The 12,864-nt window shown below is 44.9% G+C and overlaps 1 protein-coding gene across 9 annotated transcripts in view; it reads left to right on the top strand.

Moving 5' to 3' along the window:
• Window positions 1-10,365, top strand: part of SMOC1 (SPARC related modular calcium binding 1) — a 134,912-nt gene extending 124,547 nt beyond the window's left edge. For 3 of the 9 annotated variants that reach the window (XM_032691788.1, XM_032691784.1, XM_032691780.1), the window contains 3 exons: window positions 4,918-4,932; window positions 5,127-5,177; window positions 6,875-10,365. In XM_032691788.1, coding sequence (XP_032547679.1) covers window positions 4,918-4,932; window positions 5,127-5,177; window positions 6,875-6,891 — 83 coding nt within the window. In that variant the 3' untranslated portion in view covers window positions 6,892-10,365. The remainder of the gene's footprint in view (window positions 1-4,917; window positions 4,933-5,126; window positions 5,178-6,874) is intronic. The other 6 variants (XM_032691785.1, XM_032691782.1, XM_032691781.1 and 3 more) reach the window with 5 other exon arrangements.
• Window positions 10,366-12,864: the final 2,499 nt, after the last annotated feature.

Below are 12,864 nucleotides of genomic sequence, written 5' to 3'. Positions count from 1 at the left end.
ACACAGACAAAGGGATCAAGTGTACCCTCAGCAGATCTGCAGACAACACCAAGATGAGTGGTGTGGTTGACACACCTAAGAACAGGACGGCATCAAGAAGTGGGCCCATGGGAATCTCACAAGGTTTAATAAGACCAAGTGCAAGGTGCTGCACCTGTGTCGAGCAGCCCTCAGTATCAGTACAGGCTGGGAGATGAACAGATGGAGAGCAGCCCTGTCGAGAAGGACTTGGGAGTGCTGGTGGATGAGAGGCTGGACATGAGCTGACAATGTGCACTTGCAGCCCAGAAAGCCGATCGTGTCCTGGGCTGCATCAAAAGCAGTGTGGCCAGCAGGGTGAGGGAGGGAATTCTGCTCTTTCATTCTGCTCTGGTGAGACTCCACCTGGAGTACTGCATCCAGGTTTGGAGTCTCCAGGACAAGAAGGACGCAGACCTGTTGGAGTGAGCCCAGAGGAGGGCCACAATGTTGATTAGAGGGATGGAGCACCACTCCTACAAGGAAAGGGTGAGAGAATTGGGATTCTTCAGTCTGGAAAAGTGAAGGCTTTGGGGTGACCTAATTGCATCCCTCTGGTACCTGAAGGGAGCCTACAAGAAAGAGGGAGAGGAATTTTTTACAAGAGCATTTAGTGATGGAACAAGGGGAAATGGCTTGAAACTGAAAGAGAGTAATTTAGATTAGGTATGAGGAAAAAATTCCTTACTGTGAGAGTGGTGAGGCACTGGAACAGGTTGCACAGAGAAGTGGTGGGTGCTCTGTCCCTGGAGGCCAGGTTGGATGGAGCTCTGAGCAGCCTGGTCTAGTGAAAGGGTTCCCTGCCCATGGCAGAGAAGTTGGAGCTAGATGATCTTTAAGGTCCCTTCCAACCCAAACCATTCTATGATTCTACGATCTTACCCCTTCTCTAACTTTCCCTTATCCTGATCATGGGCGAATGTAGTCAATCAACTAGTCTATGTATTTGCTGTCTGTTTCTTTCTCTGTACCATGGCCTCCAAAGATCTGCTGGGGCTGAGGTCATTGTAGGTTCAAGCCAAGAGCTAGTTGGGAACCTTTTTTATGATGTACTTTCAGTTGTAAACTGCCATCAGATGAAACCAAAACTTTTCATGGAAATGTTTTTGTTTTAACAAAAGCTTTGTTTGAAAGGTTTTCTGGTCTGGATTGGATGAGGAAGGGTTGGAAGGAGGCAAAGAAAGTCATAATTTCCCCTTGATATACATCATTACAAATGAACTTAGCTCAGATGTTCCAAATTGTGGTTGAGTATTCAGTAGCATAAGGACTAAAATTAAGTGGGTCATCATTCCAGGTGAGTATGCCTCCTGCTCGGCAAATTGAGCACTTATAATGATTTTGAAAATAAAACATAATACAAATTTTGTAGCATTTGGGATGCTCAGGAATAGCGATATTAAGTGTTATGCATTTTTGTCAGTGTTTCGCCATTTTTTTGTGGCCAATTCCATCCAAATGTGGAAATAGTATTGCTTAAAGGAAGCATAGGGCATAGATAAATCACTACTTTTATATGCCTCTCAGGGACTAAAGAGTCTAAATAAATAAGATTTATGTGAGGATTCAGCTGGGGTACTCATAAGGACAAACCTGAATCTGAGCTATTTCCAGCTTAGGATCAAATCTGTGCGAGGTGCATAGTTCTCTCTCTCTTCCCTTCTTCAACAGGTTCTTAATGCCTGTGGTAACTTAATATGTGGGTACTGCCAGCCAGTGGTTCTTCAGTGAGGAAAGTAGTTGTCCAGTCTGTCAGAAACCCTTCCTATTTCATCCTTATGGTGATCTAGAAAGCTGCTGGAAAATCTGCTAGGTCTGGTTGCCATTTTGCACAGCTCTTGTCCCTCTGTTTAAACCTGACTTGTTTCTGTCAAGGGCCATTCGCATGGAAAAATGCCATTTCTGAATCTCAGAATGGAGCAACCACATGGAGTCAGCCTTTGAGGATCTACAGAAGCCTGCAAATAGTTTCTTAAACTGGAGCAGAACAGGCAGGGAGGGCTTTTAGCTTGGAGTATGCCAGAAACGGTCTTTACCATCATTAGATCTAGGATTGTCTGTTTGAGGAATTGTGGAAGGAAAACAGACTGTTAAAAGTTAGCATTCCTCAGTGCAGTCTGCACAGCCTGAGTTAAGGGAGGAACCATCTGTGATCAAAGAACAAATTTAGCTCTCTGCATTAGTCAGAAGGCAGGGTCCTTGAGAGGAGATAGACACAGACTGCAAAGCTTTGCTGGAAAGTTACTGGACCTGAGATAAATTGGAGTCCAGTCATGTTGGATAGGAGGGCTGTACATCTGAGTAAGGCTTATGCTAGTTGTGCTGGCTGCAAAATACTGGAGTTGAGTTTTGCCTCTGTATTCTTCCAAGTTCAGAAGAACAAGTCAGCATTTTGTGCCTGCCTAAAGAGGAGCTAAGGGAATAGGCAGGGAAGAAATATCCCTCTGCCAGCTGATGGGAAGTTCCCTTCTGCCAGCTCAGATCCCGTGATTGCTTTGCTGTCCAAGAGCTTGTCAGATGGTAGGTGTTGGGCGTGCTTCACAGGCCATGAGGACTTCTGAGGTGGAACCCAGCCACCAAGACCGCAGTCCAGAAACAGGATCAAAATATCTTAATTAAAAAGTGTGTGTGTGTAATTAAACAGCATGTCACTTTCTACTGGATCTGAGGAAATACTACAGAAAGAAGGGAAAGTAACAGACAATCTGAACAGCAGATTTCATTCAGTGATGCTCAGGACCTTTCTTATTGGTATCTTCAGAAGTAATTGATTCTCTGTATGCTTGGGAGGCTGGGTCTGAGGTCACTCTATATCACTACTGTGCAAGCAGCTGTGTGGGAGAAGGTAGCAAAGAGCAGTCACCTGGGAAATGCCTCTGGACCAGTGATGGTAGAGAGCAACAGTCTGAGCAGCCATGAGAAAACTATAACCAGGTAATGACTGAATTAAAAAGGAAATTTAAAGTGCATCTAGTTACAATTAGATTAGAATGCAAAGGAGCTCCACTGGTTCAGCGCTTGGTTTTATTTTTCTTGTTTGGATATCCCCCTTTGGAGCTTTGTAGTGGTGCTGTAGTTTGCCTTTAATCTTGACAAAAGTTAGTGATGAATCAGGACATCAGTAATGTATTGAGAATACAGAGCTGGTGGTGGCAAGGTTCTCTCCCCAAAAGGTGAGAGATTTGCTCAGTAAGTCTGAGGAATAATTTCTTCATGTAAAAAGCTGCTGGAGTTTCCTTGGAGCTTTTTCTTTTGAAAGACACCTGGCCTAAACCCGTGTGGCTAGAATTGTTACTCAAAACAGTGTGCTTGTGAGGCTGAGCAAATACTCTCCATTGTGAAACTTGCTGAGTGATGGGATGTTACCTTGTAATGCCCAAGGGCTTCCCAAGTATCTGCTAGTAACCCACTGTCGCCACCTGCCGTATTCCTTCCTCTCTTTTCTGCTCTGTGCAGCGTTGTTGTTGGCAGGGTTTTGCCTTCCGTAGGTATACATGGCTGGCCTGGCTTTATCTGGCAGGCAGTTGGCTGAAGGCGATGCTCTCTGAGTGCCTCAGTGTGGCTTCCCCATGGAGGTGCATGGGGCTGTGCCCCACTCCGAGAGATACTCCTGCCTTTTGCACACACCGACCTGGAGCTCCCCGCCTCTTTCCAAAGACAGATAGTGCTCATTCACCTCTTTCTGAAGTCAGATAGTGCTCGTTCCCAGCACCGTGCTGTATACAGGCTTACCTGCTCTGGGTGCTAAAGGGGGGTGAGGGTTCTTTGGGATGCCCTCTGGCTTACCCAGGCTGCTGGACGGGATGGCGATGTGTGGCCTGGCAGCATCTTCCAGGGCCCTGGCAGCAACCTGTGAAGGGCCCGGGTTGCAGTTGCCATCCCCAGGCTGTGAGTGCTGGTCAGCCCGGGATGAGCCTCTGCCCCGGCAGTGGAGCCTCTGGTGTTTTACACGCGTGCGGTCGGCTGGGCACAGGTATCATCGAGTTGCAGTTCTGCTGATCATGCCAGGGCAGGTGGCTGGTACCAGGCTGGTGTTCGGAGGCCTTCAAATAACTTAGTGTGCTTACACAGTTTCTCGTATTAATGCTCTCTAAAGCCAAGAGGCTGTGCTTTGTGACCCATTTCAATCTTGGCCAGCACCAGCTTTCTCTCCCCCTCTCTTGTCCTTCCCAGCAGCTCTGTTCCATCTTGCAGCCCAGCCTCCCCTCCTCCGGGGCTTCCCCCACCTCACCCCTGCCCTCTGAGCTTCGCCCATCTCATCTCTCCACAGAGCAAAGTGTGCTGTAGCTGCTGGTGTGCAGAGTACTTGATGTGCAGAGCAAGTTGTGCAGTCAACTCATGTGCATGCACAAATCAAAGTCTTCAGCTGGGCAGAGTGGAGAGTGGCAATAGACTTACTGCTGCTGGCTGGGAGCTGGAGTTCCCATTTTCAGCTAATCCCTCTCTGAAATCAGACCAAGCAGCTAGGAGGAAATGTGACATGCTTTTGAGAGCTCCTGTAATCCCTGAGCTCTCTGTATTCAACGCATGGTAGGAACAGGTTTATATTGAGGTAAGAGGCCCTTGCCATGAGCTCCAGCTGGTATAGGGTGCGTGTGCCTGTTATAACACAATCACAGTTCTGCCTTTCCACCAGTTATGAGTTCAGGTCTTTGATTTTAGGCACCTGTTTGATTGTTTGGTTCAAGTGAAAGATTTAATAAACTTGGGCTATCTGTATTGCCTGCACCTTCACTCTTTCTGGCTGCCCTCTTTCTACATGGCATTATTTTGCTTGCTTGGGGAAACCTCATGACAGTACTTGTATCCTTCCTTTCTTCTTTCTCCTTCCACAGTTCAGTTTAACTTTGTAATTGTTGTTTCTTGCCCCACCAAACCTCTGGATTTCATGTCATTCAGCTACTACAACACCAGGTATTTAACATCTGTCATCTCAAGCATATTAGTCAAACTCTTGCATGTGAATCTTAAGAGAGTGTTGGCAGGACTTGCTGTGAGCATGCTCAGAGGGGCTCCTTTGAACCTGCCCTCTGGCAACAGACAACAAGGAACCCCCTTTGTCATGCCACAGCATTTATTGCTTTTAATGTGGTTCTTGGATTTTACAGGTAGCCTGAGCAGTTTGCCCAATGGAAAAAGACAAGGCCTTAACCCTTTCAGTGAGTATCTTGTCAAAATGGTTCCTTTTTTCTGTGATACCCATGTATTTCAGAATTAATTTTTCCCTGCTCTCCCATGTTCACGAACAGCAATATAAAAACAGATGGAAACCAAAGTTGTTCGTAAGAGGTGTGAATATACCAACATGCAGCTCCACTGCATCATCTCCAAGTCCAGCTCTGTGTCTTTAGTTGGAGCAGACAGTACGTTGCTGAGGAATTAGATAGGATACAGCAGCTATGGGATGAATACTCTCCTATTCTCCCTCTAGCAAGCAATAATTTAGGTGATTTGTTGTGCTTACTTTATATTACTCCATGGACAAGTTTCTATGAAGACACTATACTCTTCATGGTGCAGATCTGCTTTCCTCTGTATTTTCTGGCAGCGAATTGCACCCTTTTATCAGGCATGAACAACATTATTTGCTTTGCTTTTAGACTTGCTGCCTCATGGTTTCATTGTGTGCTTCTCATTTTGGACTGTAAGAAGCAGTGAGCAGTTCTCCCCTGCCTACTCCCCCACTTGTTCTATAGCCATCCAACATATATCTGGTTAGGCTCCTTTTTGTGTTGAAAAGACTTAGGCTATGTATTTGCTTAAGGACAGAAGTCTTCCCATACCTCTTGCTGTCCTCCTTACCTTTCTGGGGACCGTATGTGGTCCTGGTTGAGGTGGGCTGAATGGAGAACTGAAGATAAAGATCAACTAAACCTTATACACTGATGTAGTGATGTTTCTTGGTGTGTCCTCAGTTCTGAGCATGTATGTGATTTTTGTCTGCCGCTAAAAGCTGAGCAGAGGCATTCAAGCAAGTGCGTACTGCGGCTTCAGACTCTTTCCTAGTCACTCAGAGCGCTCAGTGTAGGACAAGTCATCCCCACTCACACTCTGCGTTGCATTTATGGACATTGAAGGTAATCTACTGTTTTTATGAGCTGCTCACTGAGCACTGCAATTGCTGTTTGCAGGACTGTGCAGTCAATTTCAAATATGACTATCTGGAGTAATTTTGCATTTGACAGTATTTGCCCCCTGTGGCAGGGCATGTTGATCCCAGTGAGGCTTTTTCCCAGTGATGTAACCCTTCTAATTTCTGAAAATCAAGTCCATACTTTTGCTTTCTCTATAATGTGTTTTCATCTGTAATTAATCCACAGAGCTCTTGCTCTGATCCTGTAAGAGCTTTGATTCTTTAAGAATCTTTGATGAGGGACTTAACAAAAGCTTTCTGAAGAAAGGCCTCCTTCGAGACCTGCTTGTCTCCTAGGGGAGGAGACAGCTGGCTGTGGCCTTTGAGGGAGATGGTGGCAGGGCAGCCTGGCAGCAGTGGACTTCTGCATCAGCTGTGGCAGCCGGAAGAGCAGAGGGAGACCAGTCGTTTCCCTAGACTGCATGCCCATTTCCAAGGAGGGGGAGGAAAGTGGTGGTTTATGTTTAAAAATATGGCAGTCCCTAAGGCTCTGTGTGAATCATTCAGTGTTTTTTTTCAGCAAGGCTGTCTCATTAGCCTCTAGTTGTTTTCAGCCTCACAGCTTACTCGGGGATCTCAGCCTTCTGGGGCCATGGCTTCAGCAGAGGCTATTCTTTATCTTTATCAGCCAGGTTTCTTTTGGTTTTAATTTGCCTTTTTTCCTCACTTGTCCTGTTTCTGTTCTGTTTGTCTTTTTCCTCCTTGCCCACCCCACCCTTTCAGTAGGTCGCCTGGTGTAGCAGCAGAAGATGGGAAGGGAAGGCAGGAGCTGACCCAAAGGAAGGAAAGATCCAGTGACAGACGGACAGACACCTTGCTGCTTGTGAGCAAGCACGCAGCATCAGCAACATCCAGCGTAGCAGAAGTGGCACCCAGAATTTTTGCACTTTTTAATAATTGGTTTGGGTTTGGTTTTAATTGCTTTTCAATGCCATAATCTAATACTTTGGAGAGTGGAGAGAAGCAGGATCATGACTTTTTAAAATTGGAACAGCTACTGATGATGTAAAATTGAGTTCACTGGGACTCAAAGACTTTTATATACTGTATATAAATATATATGTAAATTGTACAGTTGTCTTGTACAGGGTTGGAGTCACTGTTCTATTCCTCCCTTTGCTTTTGAAGGCTGTTACGGCTAGAGAGACAGTTTGCCTTTACTGGATTACAGTAATGCATTCATTTCTGCCACCAAACCATCATTGAGTGGCAAACCTTAACACTCCCATGCGGAAAGGAGCCAGTGTATCAGCATGACTTGTTCTTGCAGATGTGCACACAGTGTGCCAGATACCAAATGCTTCTTGAGAGCATCTGAACCCCCTTTCTTACTGTAAAGCCTGTGCAACTCACAGGCAATTGGGCTTTTGAGAGCACAGATATCATGTAAGTATTGGTGCACTGCAAAGCTGCTTAAAGTAGGGATAGAAAAGGGTTGTATTAAGGACATATAAAAGTAGTTTCTGCACCTGTTGCAAGTTGGACAGAAATGAATTACAATTGCATTGCTATCCAGGCTCAGATGATATACTTAGGAAAGATGTGCCATGCCTCTGGAATCTAATGCTGTAGGAATGATGTGGGAGCTGTAGGTCTAGCAGAGTCAAGGAAGTCTACAGGAAGGAAGCTGTACATCTTCCTCTCTGACAAAGTGTTCATCTATATGTCATACAAGAATAAAAATACTAAGAATCCTGCTAAAAGCAGCATTACCTGCCTGTTGCTTGCCTGAAGAGCAAAGAACATAGTTGTCAATGCAGAAAGACACAATCATGCTGCTGGTCCCCAAGTGTCTGCTTTACTTATGTCTCAGCACTACAACCTGGCCTGTGCTCACTGGTGACTGTCTGTCAGAAATGACTATTCTTGTCCTTGATGATTGTGAATCCAAGCTTCCCTCCTGCACAGTGGTGTACCTGCCTAGCTTAGAGTATCCACTCTTCCTAATTTGCTGTTACCAGTGTTACCTGTGTAAGATGACACTGGAGTCTGATGAACAATAACAGTGAAGGCTTGGAATGAGGAGTCTGGTGTTCTTGGAGGCCACAGGGGCTTTTTCAACAACTAGAAGTTTTACCAAAGTTGTTTCTTTTGCAGGGGCACCCATATCAGCAGTCCTAGGTTTGGGCAGAGTGTGATGGGACAGTGTTTTGCTTTATGTATTTCCAAACACTGGCAGCACTCACCTGTTCTGAGAAGCCTCCCACTTCAGACCTGGTGACCCTTATGCCACTTGTCTCTGTTAGAAGAAACTGTAGTCAGAGAGGATGATATGCCATGCTAATGAGATCACACCAACAATTGCTTGCAACAGCACTGGGTTACTGTAGAGACTGGAGTCATTCTTTGAGTCTATATCCCCGTTGCTTTGGTAAAAGATGTTACAACAAAGCATCTTCACTCTGCGTCATGTCATCATGAGAATAGTATTAGATAAATACATCACAAAAAAAAGTGTCCTGATGCAGTAAGTTAGTGATTGTTGGCAAAATGGAAAGTTACAAAAAAAAAGAAAAGCAAAAAAATAGTTCTGTAAATAACTGTTTAAGTGTAGTAATAACTTCTGGGAAGTAGATTGGAGCTAATTAAAACATGTAGCTTGGTTGAAAACACCTCTGATAATCTCTGAAATATACATCACACCACCATAATATAAAGATGTCGTCTCTCTAGCAAGAGCAGATCCTGCTGCTGGATATTCATGGTTTCTCACATACAATGTATGTGCTTTTCTGGTCTGCAAGCTCCCACCTTCTTGATTGCTTCTTCCCTTTTTTTTTTCCTTCCTTTTTTTTAAATGCCCAGGGCATATCTTTTGTGTGTTGAAATAATTTGGTTTAGTGTATAGTTAGAAATGTCCTTGTCACACTCACTAATTCTATTGTAGGAGTAAAGAATGAATCCAATGTACAAAAAAAAACCCTTTCCTTTTAAATATGCTAGTTTTAGGAATTTAAAGATCTGGCTGCTGGGTTGGTTGGTGTTTGGTGGTTTGGGGTTTTGGGGTCTTTTCGGGGGGTGGGGTTTTTTTTGTTTGTTTGTGTGTTTGTTTTTTAATGTATAGTTGCATCAGCAGAAGCAACCAATTGGATGCCTATAGGAGTTGTGTCAGCCAGGCACTGGGGCTGGGCAATGCCCCACAGGATTGTGGGGGGACTACAGAACTGCTAAAACTCACTGCATCTTTTCTTCTGGAAATGTAAATAAATCACTCAGCCAACACTCCTACCCGTCACATAAATTCTTCTGCTGACTTCCTTTTTCTCATCCTTGTGTCCTTCCCCTCCAAGAGGCCTGCATTCACATAAAGTTCGCAATTAAAATTGGGTCAGTTCTTCAAGGAAGCCAGACAAGGGGTGGCTGTTGATTAGCTCTGGCATTAGTGGGTGTTCATGTTGCTATGCTAGAGCTGACTTTATGGATGGATTGGGGACCAAGCATTATATTGCTCCCCTTTTACAAGACAAGTCCAAGTCCCTGCATCCTGATCTGTGTGGGTCTCTGAGCAGCTTCTGGTAATACTTGTACACTGCCATGGAAGATCTAAAAAGCATGATTGTGTAATGTCCAAGTAGATGTTAGGTTACTTGTTCTGATTTTGTGTTGGAGGATCATGCAGACAGTACTGGTCTTGATTAATACAACCCATGCTATGAGCCGTCCAAACACTGTACTCATCAGAAGAGCCTCAGCTGCCTACTTCCCCTGTTGCTTTCATTGCCAAAAAGCTGGCCAGTCCATGTGGCTGCCAGGCCAAATGAGTCCTTATCTGGTGGTGGTAAGCATTCTTCTGCTCTGCCTTGCATAAGTAGCATTTTACTGAAGCTGGGACATGGGGAGTGTCAGTGTTGTGTCTGGAAGCAGACACTGTGCATGTGTCTCCTCAAGTTTCAAGTCTTCCTGGGCCTCTCCAGCTCTACTTTGAATGACAGTTGAAAACAGCAGAGAAGAGAACCAAGACCCCACAGTGCAAGTCATCTGTTCCTCCTGCCAAAAGAAAAAAAATCTTTCCTTTTTTGCTGATCCTCCAAGGGCATAGTATGTTGGAGGAAACTGCATTATGGTGGGATTCATATGTGTGAAGGCACTGCTTTCCATGGCTTGAGTTTATATTGAACTTACCCTGCCCCAGCACATTTTTGCCTATGACATCATTTGTTAAACTGAAAGGCATCTGTTTGGTTTTGGTTTTGTAATAAAATAGATAACTTTTACTCCAGTATCTTGTGGTGGTTTCTTGTTTAATCTTGATTCCCAGAACTTCTCTCTTCCACATAATATTCTGTTACCCTTGCAGTGCTTAGGAGAGGGAAGGAGACTTTCCTCTTTGCAGAATCAAGTGTCAATCTATGATTGGGTTCTGCAGTCTGTGATGTTTCTCTCTTGTGTGTAAGCCTTTGGGCTGAATTAAAACATGCTCCAGAGTGTGTCTCTGTGTTTGATGACAGCTGTCTGATCTATGCAGGCTCCTTAGAAAGACTGTGAAGCTTCAGCAGGAGTGTAGAGGTGATTGGAGAAGGTGGGAACCACAGCCAGGTGGGATCTTGTAGCACCATCTCCCCAAACCCAGTGCAGCAGTCAGGCCCTGCACCTTACATATCCTTGCACCTCCCTTTCATGAGAGCTTTCATACTTCACTATATGGGAGCCTGAAATAGCTGTTGTCCATAACCTTGTAATCCTCAGAGATGACAAGTAACAAGCCATGCTAGAATGCTGTGCTATTATAAAACGTGCTTTTTCCTAGGCCACAAAGAAGTGGCATTCATCAGAGGCTGCAGCACCCGGCCCATGACAGAGGAGGCCACACACTGTTTGCTTCAAGTGCATTTGACCAGCTTTCTCAACATGTCTCTGTCTTTTCACTTGTTTACATGTAGCTCTCTTGCAATGAATAAGGAGACGTTAATTGCACATCAAAAGGGAGGCAAGTGCAACCCCAAAGAAGGTTTTCTGCTTGTATGGTAGTCAACAGGCTGAATTGTTTGCAGATGGTCAGAGAGAGCCATGACAAGATTCTTGTCTTTAGATGCAAGTTCAATGATAAAAGAAGAAAATGCAGGTATGAGTGACACCCAGTGTGTATCTGTCAAGAACAAACTGACAAACCAAGCTACTTTCCTTGTATTACCAAGATAGCAAGTTTTTGGGCTAAGGGAAGAGCAGGAGTTGTCATCTCTGGAGTTCTGCAAGACTTAATTAAAAATAGGGAAAGGGTATTTTAAAAAACCAAAAGACCAGTTCTTTGGCCATGCTTCCTGTTTCTGGGGTCAATATAAGGTAGTCTGAGAGGCCTTCACCCTTCCCTGGCAGTGCAGTCATTCTGTAAGCAAGTCAAAAGGGCTATAAAGGGCTTGCTTCTGCCTCTGCTTCCAACAGTGATATGCCCAGAAGACTTTTCTTCCTCCTTCCTCTGCCTCCTTTCTCCTTATCTTTGACATAAGTAACAAAATCCACATGCAGAACATTGACCTTCTGACTTCTCAGCAGGCAGCCCTTACAAACCATTTCAAGCAAAATAACCTGGCAACTGTTCAAAAGCTGTTATTAAATTGGACAGCAGGATCTGCAGAAGTGATGCTCCTTAGTTTGGAAAACACCTTGAAAACAAAGTGAGTTAAGAAATGCTACCTCAGGAACTAAGAGTATAACAGCAAGTGTTTTGTATGGAGTGTTTGCCAGAAAACCTGATACTGGCTACTTGAGGAAGCAGTTATGCTTTTTGTCCTTCTCTGTCTGAGAGCCTGCTTACTGATTTTAATGGTGGCTTTTGTTTTTCAAAGGAGCCTTGCCTGTGCACACCAGGAAGTGTCTAGCTTTCATTCAGAAAGCACCACCAGCTCTGTGCTGTGTGTTTTATCACAAACCTATACCCCCATCTCCTGCAAAAGCGTAAATGAACATTTATTCCACATTATGTTTTCTTTCAGCACATTGGGACTGGACTGAGGGTCTTCTGGCTCTCAGCCAAGGCAGAGGACCTGAGGACCTGCTATGTACTTAGCCAGCCTGCACCCCCAGACAAGGCAGTGGTGATGGGTGGCTCTCTGCTCCCTGCCTGGGCTAGACCTGCACTGTGCTGCAGGCAGAGAAGTGCACAGGGTGTACACTGAGTGATGAGGGAGGCAGCAGGTTGTGGCTCCTGGAGACTGAGGTTTCCACACCTTCCCTTGTCTCTGGTGCCAGCAGGAATAGCTCAGGTTTCCTGCATACAACTCACGATTAGGTGGCCATTGTTTGGAGTTCAGAGTAGCAACATCTGGGAGTCTGAAGTACAGATGAATTCAGCTCACCTTACTAAAATAGAGAAATTCAGTCCCAGTACAAGGCAGATCCTTAACTCATTGCTTTTTGGTTGTGAACGAAGGACTCACTTTGGTAAAACACGTTCTTCTGTAGCACTTCAGAGCTGTGCTTCAAGCACTTAAAAACTGCAGAGTTTGAATGTCCAGTATACCATTACACAGTTCAGCTCTGGCCTTGCACAGCACAAAGTGTCACTGCTATCTCCTTCAGTCATGATTTTGGCAGGGACCATGGAAGTGATCCCTGCTGATTTCACCATGTCAGAAAAGAGTTGACACAGCATTTGGCTGAAGAGAGGGAGCTATTTCTGAAGTGACTTGGATGTTCCCACTATGAACTGGCACATTGCATCAGACAAAGCTGTATGAAGGTGACTGAAGCTGTATTTGTTCACCTGCAGCCCAACA

Source organism: Chiroxiphia lanceolata, chromosome 6, assembly GCF_009829145.1.
Source record: "Chiroxiphia lanceolata isolate bChiLan1 chromosome 6, bChiLan1.pri, whole genome shotgun sequence".
NCBI classification, from domain to species: Eukaryota; Metazoa; Chordata; class Aves; order Passeriformes; family Pipridae; genus Chiroxiphia; species Chiroxiphia lanceolata.
Note: the sequence above shows the minus strand (reverse complement) of the source record. Positions and strands in the feature narration are given on the sequence as shown.